Genomic DNA, 15,238 nt, shown 5'->3' on the forward strand with positions numbered 1-15,238 from the left:
GTGTATATTTGAGACTTACAACCTAATGTTAGAGATTACATTTTTTAAAGGCACCTTGTGTCCAAAGCAAGTTCATATTGCATCTTCAGACCTGAACCTGAATGTGGCTTAAAATACTTAAATACTCTTTGACTTTTGAAAAAATATTTATAAAAGAAGCCATTTGATTTTTTTTTTTTTTTTTTCTGAGACAGAGTGTCGCTTTGTCGCCCAGGCTGGAGTGCGGATCTCAGCTCACTGCAACCTCCACCTTGTGGATTCAAGCAATTTTCTGCCTCATCCTCCTGAGTAGCAGGAATTACAAGCGCCCACCACCAGGCCTGGCTAATTTTTTTTGTATTTTTAGTAGAGACGGGGTTACACCATATTGGCCAGGCTGGTCGTGAACTCCTGACCTTGTGATCCACCTGCCTCAGCCTCCCAAACTGCTGGAATTACAAGCGTGAGCCACCGCGCCCGGCTACAATTTGAGTTTTATAATTTTGATTAAAAATAAACCTACAGAAGTGAACTGTATAGAAAGACATTTCAAATTCCAACAGCTTTTAAATGCTTTTAATGCCAGGGCTGTGTGCATTAGGGATGTAGTGATGTGACATTTACTCTTTTTTTTTTTTGAGATGGAATTTGGCTTTTGTTGCCCAGGCTGGATTGCAATAGCGCCATCTCAGCTCACTGCAACTTCCGCCTCCCAGGTTCAAGCGATTCTCCTGCGTCAGCCTCCTGAGTAGCGGGGATTACAGGCATGCGCCACCACGCCCGGCTAATTTTGTATATTTCGTAGAGATAGGGTTTCTCCATGTTGGTCAGGCTGGTCGACATTTTACTCTTTAAAGTATTTCAGTATGAGTCAAAGTAGTAAATGACTACACTGCATTTATTGCAGTAGGCAAACCTTGTTGAGCCAAGGAAATGTGAAAACTAGGAATAATAACGGCTTTAGTTTAGACCCTAGTAGAACAAGAGACTAATTTTATCTTGAATAAGATGTGCATTTAGCTTAACTATGGCTTAATAGCAATTGAGATTCCATAATTTCCTTATAATTTATAGATTTTAATCTAAGATTTTTCAGAGAACTTGACTTCCTAATAGTTGTACTGTCATAATTAGGAAGTGAATCACATTGATATTCTTGAGAAGTTTGCATGAATGTAGTGGTCTGTGTAAGAGTTGGTGACATTCCTTTAATTATTCAATGGTTTCACTTTTTAGTAAATCTTCAGGTTTGAAAATCACTGGAAACCTTACAGTTGAGACTGATCATGTTTTTGTGAAAAAATATCAAGCCTCATTTAAGGAAAAAATGAAATGTATTTTATAAATAAGAAAAGCCATTATCATTTTAACTATAGAACTAACTTAAAATTTTAGAGTCTGCCCCAAATTCTCCAAGAATTGGAAGCCCATTGAGCCCAAAGAAAAATAGCGAAACAAGTATTCTTCAAGCAATGTCTAGAGGTTTGTCCACCAGTTTGCCTGACTTGGACTCAGAACCTTGGATAGAAGTTAAAAAGAGACATCAGCCAGCACCAGTGAAATTGAGGGTAAGTTGTTACAGACTGAGTGAAGTGTGACATACCCTGGGTGGAGTATAAGGTCAGTGCATTTTATGTTTGTTAGGTGCATATGTAAAATTTGGAAAAGTTTAGCAAAGTTTTAAATTTGTAATTTTTGGACTTCAGTAGACACTTATGGGTTCCTCTATTATATATAAGTTGTATCAAGTTTCAAAGTGTATTTTTTTTTTTTTGAGATGGAGTTTCGCCCTATCACCCAGGCTGGAGTGCAGTGGCGCGATCTCGGCTCACTGCCCCCTCTGCCTCCCGGGTTCAAGCGATTCTCCTGCACCAGCCTCCTGAGTAGCTGGGATTATAGGCACGAGCCACCACGCCTGGCTAATTTTTGTATCTTTAGTAGAGACGGGGTTTCACCATGTTGGTCAGGCTGGTCTTGAATTCCTGACCTCGTGATCCACCTGCCTCAGCCTCCCAAAGTGCTGGGATTAGAGGCGTGACCCACCACGCCCGGCCTTAAAGTATATTTTTTATTTCTGAACATGATTTAAGAATTTTGGAGGCTGGGCACAGTGTCCCATGCCTGTAATCACAGCACTTTGAGAGACCGAGGCAGGAAGATTGCTTGAGCCCAGGAGTTCGGGGCCACCTGGGCAACATAGGGTGACCCTGTCTCTACAAATAATTCAAAAAACTAGCTAAATGCCAATTTTTTGGTGGAATGTGCCTGTGGTCTCAGCTACTCAGGAGGCTGAGACAGGAGGAACACTTGAGCTCAGGAGGTCAAGACTGCAGTGAGCCATGATCATACCACTGCACTCCAGGGAGAGTAACAAAGTGAGATCCTGTCTCAAAAAAAAGAAAGAATTTTGTCTTGGTTTTTCTACTTGTGACTAATTTTAACTTGAATAATATTTCAGTTTTTTATAAAGTTGAAAAAATATGACTTTTTTTTTTTGAGACAGAGTCTCGCTCTGTCGCCCAGGCTGCAGTGCTGTGCTGCGAAGTTGGCTCACTGCAGCCTTTGCCTCCTGGGTTCAAGACAGTCTTGTGCCTCAGCCTCCTGAATTACTGGGATTACAGGCTCACTCCACCATGCCCAACTATTTTTTTGTGTGTTTCTGGTACAGACGGGATTACACCATATTGCCCAGGCTGGCCTCAAACTCCTGTCCTCAAATAATTCGCCTGCCTTGGCCTCCCAGAGTGCTGGGATTACAGGCATGAGCCTCTGCAGCCTGGCCAGAAAATATATAAATTTTGAAGTTATACCCATGTTAATTATTTATAAGGTTTATATAAGTGTTGGTGATTTATACATCAGCTTTATATATGTTTTGGTGATTTAATGCACAAAAGGAAAAGAAAATTGAATTTTTGGTGGGGGGTACATAAGGGAGTGAGATGGTTATATTTATAAAAAGAGCAATAGGAGATCCTTGTGGTGGTACTGCTCTGCATTTTTCGCTGGTGGTAGATACACGAACTTACATGTGTGATAGGATTGCTTTGATCTAAATAAAAAATGAGTGCAAGTAAAATTGGGGAAGTATAAGCTAAGACTGATTTATATCAAAGTCAATACCTTGTTTGGAATGTTGTAGTATATTTTTGTAAGATGTTAACATTGGGGGAAACCAGGATACATGAGATCTCTATTATTTCTTACAACTGTATGTGAATGTATAATTATTTCAAAGTAAAAGTTCACTAAAAATAAACTTGGGAAGAATGCCACTCAAAAGATTCAAATATTGAAAGTAAGCTCTCTAAAGAGGATGGAAGGTATTGAGAGGATTGTGATGTGGAGGACCAGCAAATTGTTTCTGGTGGCTGGTTTTAAAAGTATAAGGAGAACTGTATAGTTTTATGGCCAGAGAATGCCAGTATATCTGAAATGTATGGTATTTTGATGCTACAGACTGAGGATCTGGCCTGGAGGAAACATGGCTTTAGGTTCTGGGGACCTAGATATTTCAGAGATAACTGTTGAGGTAGCTCAGTTATTGACATTATTTTTAATATGCTTTTAAAAAAGTGATCTTTTAAAAACATTTTAGAGTGGGTATAGAAATCTTGGTTGGACATCATTTTTCTTTGGAATTCTAAAAGCATTTTTCTTTTGTCATCTTGGTTTCTTTTGTCATCTTATAAAAGTCAGTCCCTTCGCGTTCTTTGTATCAAGTGTTTTTTTTTTTTCTTCTTGAGATTTTTTTTTTTTTTTTTTTTGAGATGGAATCTCGCTGTGTCGCCCAGGCTGGAGTGCAGTGGCGCAGTCTTGGCTCACTGCAACCTCTGCCTTCCGGGCTCAAGCGATTCTCCTGTCTCAGCCTCTTGAGTATCTGGGACTATAGGCGTGTGTCACTATACCCAGCTAATTTTTTGTATTTTTAATAGAGATGGGGTTTCACTGTGTTAGGCAGGATGTTCTCGATCTCCTGACCTCCTGATTTGCCTGCCTCAGCCTCCCAAAGTGCTGGGATTATAGGCATGAGCCGCCGTGCCTGGCCTGAGATTTTTTTTTTTCTTTTTTTTAAAGACGAAGTCTTGCTCTTGTTGCCCAGGCTGGAGTGGAGTGCAATGGTGTGATCTTGGCTTACTGCAACCTTCACCTCCCGGGTTCAAGAGATTCTCCTGCCTGAGACTTGTGAGTAGCAGGGATTACAGGCACCTGCTATCACACCCCGCTAATTTTTGTATTTATCTATTTTTTTCTTTTTCAGACAGAGTCTCACTCTTCCCCAAGCTGGAGTGCAGTGGTGCGATCTCAGCTCTCTACAACCTCCCCATCCAGGGTTCAAGTGATTCTCCTGCCTCAGCCTCCAGAGTAGCTGGGATTATAGGCACACGCCACCACGCCCAGCTAATTTTTGTGTTTTTAGTAGAGACGGGGTTTCCTTATGTTGGCCAAGCTGGTCTCGAACTCCAGACCTCAGGTGATCCACCCGCCTCAGCCGCCCAAAGTGCTGGGATTGCAGGTGTGGTCCACCGCACCTGGCCTAATTTTTGTATTTTTAGTAGAGACGTGGTTTCACCATGTTGGCCAGGCTGTTCTCGAACTCCTGACCCCAGGTGATCCGCTGGCCTCGGCTTCCCAAAGTATTGGGATTACAGGTGTGAACCACCTCACCTGGCCTTGCTTGAGATTTTTAAGATCATTTCTTCATCCCCACTCTTGAAATTTCAAGATGATATGCTTTGGTATAGGTCTCATTTTAAACAGAAAATCTTTTTTTTTTTTTTTTTTTGGCAGAGGGTTTCACTCCCTTTGCCCAGACGGGTGTGCAGTGGCGTGATCTCTGCTCACTGCAGCCTCTGCCTCCTGGGCTCAAGCGATTCCCCTGCCTTAGCCTCTTGAGTAGCTGGGACTACAGGCACAAACCAACAGGCCTGGCTAATTTTCGTGTATGTATATATATTTTTTGTAGAGACAGGGTTTCTCCATGCTGCCCAGGCTAGTCTTGAACTCCTGGGCTCTAGTGATCCACCCACCTCAGTCTTTCAAAGTGTTGGGATTATAGGCATGAGCCACCGTGCCCAGTCAGGTCCTTTTTTTTTTTTTTTTTTTTTGAGATGGAGTCTCGCTGTGTCACCCAGACTGGAGTGCAGTGGCGCGATCTTGGCTCACTGCAACCTCTACCTCCTGGGTTCACACCATTCTCCTGCCTCAGCCTACCAAGGAGCTGGGACTACAGGCACCCGCCACCATGCCCGGCTAATTTTTTTTTTTTTTTTGTATTTTTAGTAGAGACGGGGTTTCATCGTGTTAGCCAGGATGGTCTTGATCTCCTGACCTCGTGATCCACCTGCCTCAGCCTCCCAAAGTGCTGGGATTACAGGCGTGAGCCACTGCACCCAGCTCAGTCAGGTGTAATTTTATTCGTTGTGCTGAATATTCATGTCCTTCATTTTGGGGAAACTAATGTTTCTCTGATTTCCACTTTCTGGTATCTGTTTTCATCTGATGTTGGACCTCCATGATTGATCATCTAACTACTGGGTGTTGGGTGTTTAAAAAAAGTTCTCTTCTGATACTTTCATTATTTCCATCATTGTTTTGGTTGCTTTTTGAAGACTTTCTTAATATCTGGCGATTTTTGGTTGATGGTTCATATTAATATCAGTAAATTGGTATGGTTTTCTTTTTTGGTCTAATCTGCTCATCCAGGGCTGTTTTGTTTAATGTGAGGTATGATTGCACACTCTATTTTTAGCTTTTTTTTTGAAGCAGATTTTTGCTCTTGTTTGCCCAGGCTGGAGTGCAATGGTGGCATGATCTCGGCTCACTGTAATCTCCACCTCCTGGGTTCAAGCGATTCTCCTACCTCAGCCTCCCGAGTAGCTGAGATTACAGGCACCTGCCACCACGCCCAGCTAATTTTTTTGTGTATTTTTAGTAGAGATGGGGTTTCACCATATTGGTCAGGCTGATCTCAAACTCCTGACCTCAGGCAATCCACCTGCCTTGGCCTCCCAAACTTCTGGGATTACAAGCGTGAGCCACTGCGCTCAGCCGATTGCACACTCTTGGTAAGTGAAAACGTCCTATGGACTTGGACACCTAGGCAGAGAATAGAGATGCTGGCTCTTTTTCTCCAAAATTGCTAAAAAAAAAAAAAAAAAAAAAGGAGTACTTTTCTCTGAGACGTAGAATTTCTTAGTGTATCTCATTCATTGGTGAAATTACCTTTTCTTTTCCTCCCCCAACTCTATTTTAGAGGTTCAAAATAATACTAGGATGTGTTCAACTTCTATTCAGCCCCAGTACCCAAAACATGAGCCCTCTCTTGTGAAATCTTATTTTGTTTAGAAAGTAATTCTCAGGCTTTTAGTTGGGAGCGATCTTTATATAGTTTTATATTCTGAGATAAAGGGATTGGATTGACTGTTTTAGCTGTATTCTATAGTTAGTTTTCCAAATACCTATTTTGATTACCATCCAGTAGTCCATTCCTACTCCTTCTAACTGCCATCTCAAAACTTTCTAGAACTCTGGCGGTATCAATGGCTTTTGCTTCCCTTTTAACCTTTGTATGAGTTCTAGGTTGCTGTTTTCTCTACTCTTGTTTATTATCAATACAATCCCATTTATTTTCTGCTTTCCAGAAAGTCGTAAAAGTCTTTGATCTTCTAATAGTAATACGTGTTTTCGGTATTGATGTGTGTTTATTGCTTTTATTCTTTGCACTGTGTATTACTACTGCAAATAAGCATGCAAACTTAAGTCATCTTCAACTCCTAATCTCTTAATAATGGTCTTTTCCTTAGAAATTACAAAAACAAATTGAACAATTTGGTGTTTATTGTCTTAGACTTTTATTATGTACTTGCAAATGTGAAAAGCAATGTATATAGTTTAAAATACATCATCAATGTTTTTAAAATAAATATATTCACAGTGTTTTACAACTTGTCTTTTTTTAGTAAAAACATCTTGGGCAGCCTTCTGTTTACTAGATTGTTAGCTCCATCAGGGCATAGTTGTTGTTAAATTTATTGCTGTCTGTCCCTGTCTAGAACAGTGCCTGGCTCAGAGGGAGCACTCAGATAATTATCAACTGACTAAATGAATATGGATCTACGTTATTGGGAGTTTTGAAAGGGAGGAATTGTCTTTTTCCTAGACATAGGAAGTTAGCATGAACTGAAGGGTAAAATAGGCCAGAGGATGACCAATGAAGGTAACACCAAGGAGAAACTACTTCCTGCTGTTGGGAGTTTTAGACTAGTTTATATATTAGAAGATCTAGGATCTAAAAGCTTAGACTTTTAATGTAAACCAACAACTGTTTTAAGCTTTTTTTTTTGAGATGGAGTGTTGCTCTGTCACCCAGGCTGTGAGTACAGTGGCACGATCTCAGCTCACTGCAGCCTCTGCTTCTGGGGTTCAAGTGATTCTCCTGTCTCAGCCTGTCTCAGCCTCCTGAGTAGCTAGGACTACAGGTGCACACCACCATACCTGGGTAATTTTTGCATTTTTAGTAGAGACGGGGGTCTTGCCATGTTGGCCAGGCTTGTCTCAAACTCCTGGCCTCAGGCAATCTGCCCACCTTGGCCTCCCAAAATGTTGGGATTACAGGTGTGAGCCACTGCACCTGGCCTAGCTGTTTTAAGTTCTATATAGGGGTGGACAATTTGTCTTTTTTTTTTTTTTTTTTTTTTTTGAGACAGGGCCTTGCTTTGTCGCCCAGGCTGGAGTCCAGTGGCGTGATCTTGACTCACTGCAACCTCTGGCTCCCAGGTTCATGCAATTCTCCTGCCTCAGCCTTCCGAGTATCTGGGACTACAGGTGCGTGCCATCACGCCTGGCTAATTTTTGTATTTTTAGTAGAGACAGGGTTTCACCATGTTGGCCAGGCTGGTCTTGAACCCCTGACCTTGTGATCTACCCTCCTCGGCCTCCCAAAGTGCTGGGATTACAGGCGTGAGCCACGGCACCCGGCCTGAGGAGTAGACATTTTAACATTTGCTGAATATTAGCGTGAATTTGACATGAAAATTGGGCCATGTAGAATGGGGATGAGGATAGAGTAGAGGGATTAGCTAGGAAACTATGTTATTATCATTGTGAGGTAAAAAGGTTTGGAATAGGGAAGACCATTGACTCTGAAAATCAGAAGACTTTGATTCTATCTATCTGTCTGTCTGTTTATTTATCTTTTGAGACAGAGTTTCACTCTTACCGCCCAGGCTCGCGTGCAATGGTGCGATCTGGGCTCACTGCAACCTTCCTGCCTCCCAGGTTCAAATGATTCTCCTGCCTCAGCCTCCTGAGTAGCTGGGATGATAGGAATCTACAACCACACCCAGATAATTGGTTCTGTTTATAATTATGAAATCATAGGCAAATACTTTCATATCTCTGGGCGTTTGTTTTCATCAGTAAGATGAGTCATTGCAATGTAATTGATGATTAAGACTATTCCAACTCTAAAAGAGTCTTTAATGTAATCCTTTCTTTATTCAACTTTGTGTTTTATTGGGCCAAAATAATACTAACTTGATTTTCTTTTACAGTTTGGCTGTTAAACTAGTAATTGAGCATAAAAGCTTGATATTACTTACTTGCAACACTGTTTTATGACATTTAATTTAAAAGTGATAGAAAGTTTTTTATATAAATTACCAATTTCTTCCTTCAGGAATCAGTGTCTGTCCCTGAAGGGTCATTAAATCAGCTATGTTCTTCAGAAGAACCAGAACAAGAAGAACTTGATTTTTTGTTTGATGAAGAGATTGAACAAATAGGACGAAAAAACACATTTACTGATTGGTCTGATAATGATTCAGATTATGAAATTGATGACCAAGACTTAAACAAGATTTTGATTGTAACTCAGACACCACCTTATGTGAAAAAACATCCCGGAGGAGATCGAACAGGCAACCACATGTCTCGGGCAAAAATCACATCTGAACTTGCTAAAGTTATCAATGATGGCTTATATTATTATGAACAGGATCTATGGATGGAAGAAGATGAAAACAAACATACAGCCATAAAGGTAATTGTTTCTGGCCAACATCTTTCTACTGATGCTTTGTTTTGATTGTATGTTGCTGTTTATATTTTCTTAAACTTGAGGCCCTATTTTATGAAATGTTGAATATAAATACATTGTATTTAACTTAAAATTCCTGGAAATATACCTGATAATTACTACCTGAGGAATCATTTTATTTTATGAAAGTAACAGCGTGATGAATACTGTAATTACAAAAGAAAATTAGCACTCACTGACTTAAACCCTTGCTTTTTTTTTTTTTTTTTTTTTTTTTTTTTAGGTGAAAATACTAAGAACGCCCTTTCTCATATGAAAGAATAAAAACAACTTACTGTGGGGACAGGCTTGATTTATATACTCATTACTTACCTGGCTATCACCACAGCTGTATGAGCCAGTGGCTTTAGAGAGCACTCTTCTTCCCCCTTTCTGTTTTCCCCACTTAGTCTATGGTGAATGATCTAAGATAGTGGAAATGGTTGTGGACAAACTATAAATGACTAAACTGGATGATTATCTCTCTTGGTCTAGTCATTACTGTGGTGCTAGGGTTACTTTATACAACCTTGTTCTAATTTGTTTTATCTTCTTGCATTTCACCTCAGATCCTGGTCTCTATCCTAGTTATTAAGGTAAAATAGAGAACCAGAATAGTTTACTAGGTATCTGCATTCCTTCAATATGAATTATAATGGCACAGATATGGGGATAAAAAGGGATCTTTTTCTGCCATTAAGTTTATCAGAAAAGTCCCAATAGTTAAATATTTGTTTTCAGGATAGGGTATAATAAGGGAAACATTATATGCCAAATAGGAAACTGATCTTGGTTGGAAATAGTTAAAGTTGTAGGAAGAAAAGCTAGCCAACTAGTGGCTGGGTAGAGGGGACTGCCTGTTGATGGGGCTTCATATCATCAGCAAGAAGTGTCCTAGCCTTCTTGGCTCCTCATTTCTTTTCTTCCTGGAATCCCCAGTACTGCTTTTAGCCTTCTGTAACCACTGCCTTCTTGGAGAATCTGCCTCAGGCTATGATAGCTTGTTATGTGACTTAGAGCCTGAGTAGTTCTCTGCCTATCCTACTGCTATGGGAAAGGAAGTGTGTTTTTATAATGCTTCTCAATTGAAAGTCTTTCCTAGTGTAAGCATTGCTATTTTATTTGTAATACTTAGTTTCTGTAAGTAATACCTATCTTAAATCCTTTTAGAACAGAGATTCTAGTACATTCTACTAATAATCAGTTAAAATTATTCTTCCCCCATTCTCGATCCCTTTACCCAGCTTTGTTTTTCACCATAGCATATATCATTATCTATAATTCTATATATTTTACTTACTTTTATTCTCTTGGAGAAAAACCATGGATGTAATACCAATGACAATAGGATTTTTTGTCTATTTTGTTCATTACTATTGTATCTCTAGTGCTAGAATGGTTTCTGGCACAAATAAATATTCAATTCATGTTTGTTAAAGTGGGTAAATAAATTATGGAGTAAACATTATGCACTAACCAAAGGAACCCAACCATTGTGTGTAATATTGGTTCTGTGGGAAAATGTTTTCAGTCTTCCAAGTAGTAACAAATTTGTAAGCCAACTTGAGAAACATGCCATTTGTAGGTGATTATTTCCTTAAATTATAGACAACAATAATTAAAAGCCATATATTGAGTTCTTGAGGCATGTGCTGATCTTATTCATTAAATATTAACAGAAAGTAATCTTGGCTATATAACTTTAACCATTATAATTGCAAATATATCTTACTTTGACTTGATTCTTACATTCCTGTCATTTAACTCATTCTCTTTGGTTCTGATTCTGTGGTCTACATGTAGTTCCTCATTAGACTTATACTTTTCCTGTGGGTCTGCTTAAAGGGAGAGAAATCAGTCATTTAACATATGCTCATTGAATGCTTACTATGTGCCAGGCACTGCTAGAAACTGGGCACAGAGTGAGAAGATAACAAATAGGGTTTCTACATACCTAGAACCTACAGATAATTGGGGGAACAGACATAAACCCACAAGAAGTACTTAATCACAAATTATAATACATATTCTAAAAGAAAAAAATAGGATGCTGTTTCTTTGAGTAGTCAGGGAAGGCCTCTGAGAAAGTCAGTAATAGTGAAATCTGAAGTGGAAGTAGGACATATAACCAAGCAAAGAGTAGGGAAACGGTATTCCAGGAAGAGGGAACAGTAAATGTCAAGGATATGTGGCAGGAAAGAATTTGGCGTATTTGAGGAAATGGAAAAAAGGTCAATTTGCCTACGGTATTATATAAAAGGTTAATTATAGATGAATAGGCAGGAGTCATATCATTTATGCGCCATGTTAAATAATGTGGAATTTATCTAAAGTTCAAATGCAGTACTTTAGGTTTTGCAAAGGCAGTGTAACATCTAATTTTTATTTTTAATAGATCACTCTGGTTGTTTTGGCACAGAATGGATTGCACAGGGACAAAAATGGGCAGAAGAAATCCAGTTAAGAGGCTATCCATATAGAAGATGAATTGGTAGGCTAAGACAAACAGGTGGCAGAGGAAATACAGAATTGAGAAGACCCATCTCATCTGAGCCTTGAGGAATGATTATATAGCCGTTGTGTAGGAAAGTGTGTTGTTGTGAAAGTCAAAAGCTGGCCCTAAGAGAATAATCAGGTGTGTCAGCAACTTTACAGGTTGAATTAGATAGGAATGAAAAGTATGCCAAATTGATAGGGCAGTTTAGTACTGATTTTCGACCTCTGCAATAAGAGTTTTAGTGGATCCAGAAGCTATGTTGAACTGGACCAAAGAGTGAGTAAAGGCTTTATTCTGTTTTTGGCATATATTTACTGCTGAAGACTACTAAAATGAATAGGCTTATAGGTAAGAAAATATCTGCTTAAAATATTTGAAGATATGTTAGGTACATTATTATCAGGATAAAACTATACAGAAGTGAAGTACTGAAACTTACTTTTACCCTTAGGACCCTTTGTAGAAGCTACCCAAACAGGGGTAAAAACCATAAACTCAGGGACCAGCCAAAATTGTGGATTCCCATAGGATTCCTTTTCCCATTTAATTGGTACCCAAAAGTGCACCAAGATCTCACAGATCACCACTGAAGAACTTACTCATGTAACCAAATACCACCTGTTCCCCAAAAATCTATGGGAAAAAAAGGTACCCTAAAGAATACACTTACAGTGAAAGAACTAAACTTGCTTCCTACCTACTCCCCTAAGGGACTCTATAAAGAATATTTTTCTGACTGGCGCAGTGACTCACACCTGTAATCCCAGCACTTTGGGAAGCCGATGTGGGTGGATCAGATCGAGATCACCCTGGCCAATATGGTGAAACCCCACCTCTACTAAAAATACAAAAATTAGCTGGGCATGGTGGCGCGTGCCGGTAGTCCCAGCTACTCGGGAGGCTGAAGACAGGAGAATCACTTGAACCCGGGAGGCAGAGGTTGCGGTGAGCAGAGATCACGTCAATGCATTCCAGCCTGGTGACAGAACAAGACTCTGTCTCAAAAAAAAAAAAAAAAAAAGAATGTTTTCTGGTTGTGCTGAGCAGAATAGGGAGGAAAAAATTGGGCTAGAAGTTGTATTCATGAAACCCAAGTTCATACTCTGTGGGTGACTAAAGGAAGCACTAGTTGTAAATTTAATGTGATTGCGGTCTTTTTGTTTCCCAGACACCTAGCATATGAAAATAAAGATATTTTTGTGTGTGTGAAAATATTCACCTTTATTCTAGACCTCCTTTATTCACATTATATTGCAAGGAAAGTTAGCAGCACATAAAGTGAATAATCTAACAAGAAAGTGAGATCTTGCATGTGAGAATGAGCAGAAAGTAACAGGCAGCAGAAACATACCTTAAAATAGTTTTTTTTTTAAATGGAGTCTCGCTCCGTCGCCCAGGCTGGAGTGCAGTGACACCATCTTAGCTCACTGCAACCTCTGCCTGCTAGGTTCAAGTGATTCTCCTGCCTCAGCCTCCCAACTAGCTGGGATTACAGGCGTGTGCCATCACATCCAGCTAAATTTTTATATTTTTTGTAGAGACAGGGTTTCACCATTTTGGCCAGGTTGGTGTCGAACTCCTGACCTCAAGTGATCTGCTTACCTCAGCTTCCCAAAGTGCTGGGATTACAGGTGTGAGCCACCATGACTGGCCCCTTAAAATAGTTTAGATAGTCAGATTATTAAACATAGTAGCTAGGCTTACTATGTTTAAGGAAATAAAAATATGTGTAGAAAAGAAGAAATCCTAAAGAATAACCATAGAACTTCTGGAAATAAAAACAATTATGATTAAAATTAAGAGCTAAATCAATTGAAGGGATTAACAACAGATTAGACAGAATTGGAGAATTAGTCATCTGGAAGACTGTTCACAAGAATTTATTCAGAAATTTCCAGAGTAGCAAAGAAATAGAATATATGAAGAGGGTACAGAATGATTTTCTACACAGTCTTTCCTATCGGTTGATAAGTTTTAAATCAAATTTTGTAATTTAACATCTAGTAGATTTTGTTATAAAGCTTTTTATTTTTATTTTTTTAAAAAAAAGTAAGCAAGAAACTTGGAATATAAGATAATGGAGAAGGTGTAAAATACACATTTAGTCAGAGTTCCAGAGTGAAAGGGTAGAGAGAATGGGGCCAAGTCATTATTATAAGAGGCAGTTAGGACCTCTGCAGAACTAAGGAGAGGTGTCAGAGTTTAGCCAGAAAAAAAAGACAGATTACTTTCTTCTTTATTTTTTTTGAGACGGAGTCTTGCTCTGTTGCCTAGGCTAGAGTACAGTGGTGCGATCTTGGCTCACTGCAAACTCTGCCTCCCGGGTTCATGCCATTCTTCTGCCTCAGCCTCCCGTGTAGCTGGGACTACAGGCGCCCACCACCACGCCCGGCTAATTTTTTGTATTTTTAGTAGAGATGGGGTTTCACCATGTTAGCCAGGATGGTCTCGATCTCCTGACCTCATGATCCGCCAGTCTCGGCCTCCCAAAGTGCTGGGATTACAGGCGTGAGCCACCGCGCCCGGCCCAAGACAGATTACTTTCAAGAAAGAAGAATCATTAGACAGCTGATAGCTAGTTTCCCAACAGTGATAGCCAATAGACAATAGAATGATAGCTTTAATTTGCAAGGGAAAATAACTATCAACTTATAGTTGTAGGCCTTGCAAAAATATCTTTCAGTAAGAGTGTAGAATATGAGAAATTGCCACCAGCAGAGCCTCATGAAAGAAAGTCCCAAAGGGTAGAATAAAAGTGATTTTACATGTCAGAAACACAGAAAGGACTGCAGAGCAAAACAAGTAATAAATACATGAATAAACCTAAGTGAATATTAACTGTATAAAGCAATTATGATGTCTGATAGATTTACTATAACATTAACACAAACTGGGAGAGAGAGCAGCAAATGAATCTAGTATTTAAATGTAACTTCATATCTGGAAAAAAGGTACTGATTAAAGTTATTAAAGTTTGCAAATTGCAGTTTGAAGGATACCCATTTAATTAACAAGGTGAACTAAGTTCATATGGAAATTTCAGGAATCCATAGTAGTCAAAACACTCTTAAAAAATAACAAAATTATGGCCGGGTGCGGTGGCTCACGTCTGTAATCCCAGCACTTCAGGAGGCCGAGGTGGGTGGATTACCTGAGGTCAGGAGTTGGAGACCAGCCTGACCAAGATGGTGAAACCCTGTCTCTACTAAAATTACAAAATCAGCCGGGCATGGTGGTGCATGCCTATAATCCCAGCTACTTGGGAGGCTGAGACAGGGGAATTGCTTGAACCTGGGAGGTGGAGGTTGCAGTGAGCCGAAATTGCGCCATTGCACTCCATCCTGGGCAACAAGAGTGAAAATTCTGTCTCAAAACAAAAAACAAAAACAAAATTGAAGGACTCATTTTACGATTTCAAAACTTACTACAAAGCTGCAGTAATCAAGATAGTGGTACTATCATAAGGATGAACATATAGATCAATGGAATAAAATTGAGAGCCCAGAAATAAACATGTCTATTTTCAACTAACTTTTCAACAAATGTGCCTAGACCATTCAGTATGGAAAGAATAGTTGTTTCAACAACTGGGACTCTGTCAACTTGATACCTACATACAAAAGAAGGAAGTTGGGTCCCTCCTTATCTTACATCACGTATCAAAATTAACTTGAAATGAATTA

General features: G+C 39.5%; 1 protein-coding gene across 23 annotated transcripts in view; it reads left to right on the forward strand.

Moving 5' to 3' along the window:
• LARP1B (La ribonucleoprotein 1B) overlaps positions 1 to 15,238 on the forward strand; it is a 154,641-nt gene that overhangs the window by 50,389 nt on the left and 89,014 nt on the right. For 21 of the 23 annotated variants that reach the window (XR_012435091.1, XR_012435089.1, XR_010586992.2 and 18 more), the window contains 2 exons: positions 1,375 to 1,547; positions 8,660 to 9,022. Coding sequence is in view for 18 of the 23 variants with exons in the window: in XM_015450821.4 (XP_015306307.1) it covers positions 1,375 to 1,547; positions 8,660 to 9,022 (536 nt within the window). In the remaining 5 variants the exon portion in view is untranslated. Of the gene's footprint in view, positions 1 to 1,374; positions 1,548 to 4,240; positions 4,424 to 8,659; positions 9,023 to 9,302; positions 10,742 to 15,238 lie in introns of those variants that run through there. The other 2 variants (XM_015450827.4, XM_074040454.1) reach the window with 2 other exon arrangements.

The sequence above is a fragment of the Macaca fascicularis genome, chromosome 5, assembly GCF_037993035.2.
Source record: "Macaca fascicularis isolate 582-1 chromosome 5, T2T-MFA8v1.1".
Classification (NCBI taxonomy): Eukaryota; Metazoa; Chordata; class Mammalia; order Primates; family Cercopithecidae; genus Macaca; species Macaca fascicularis.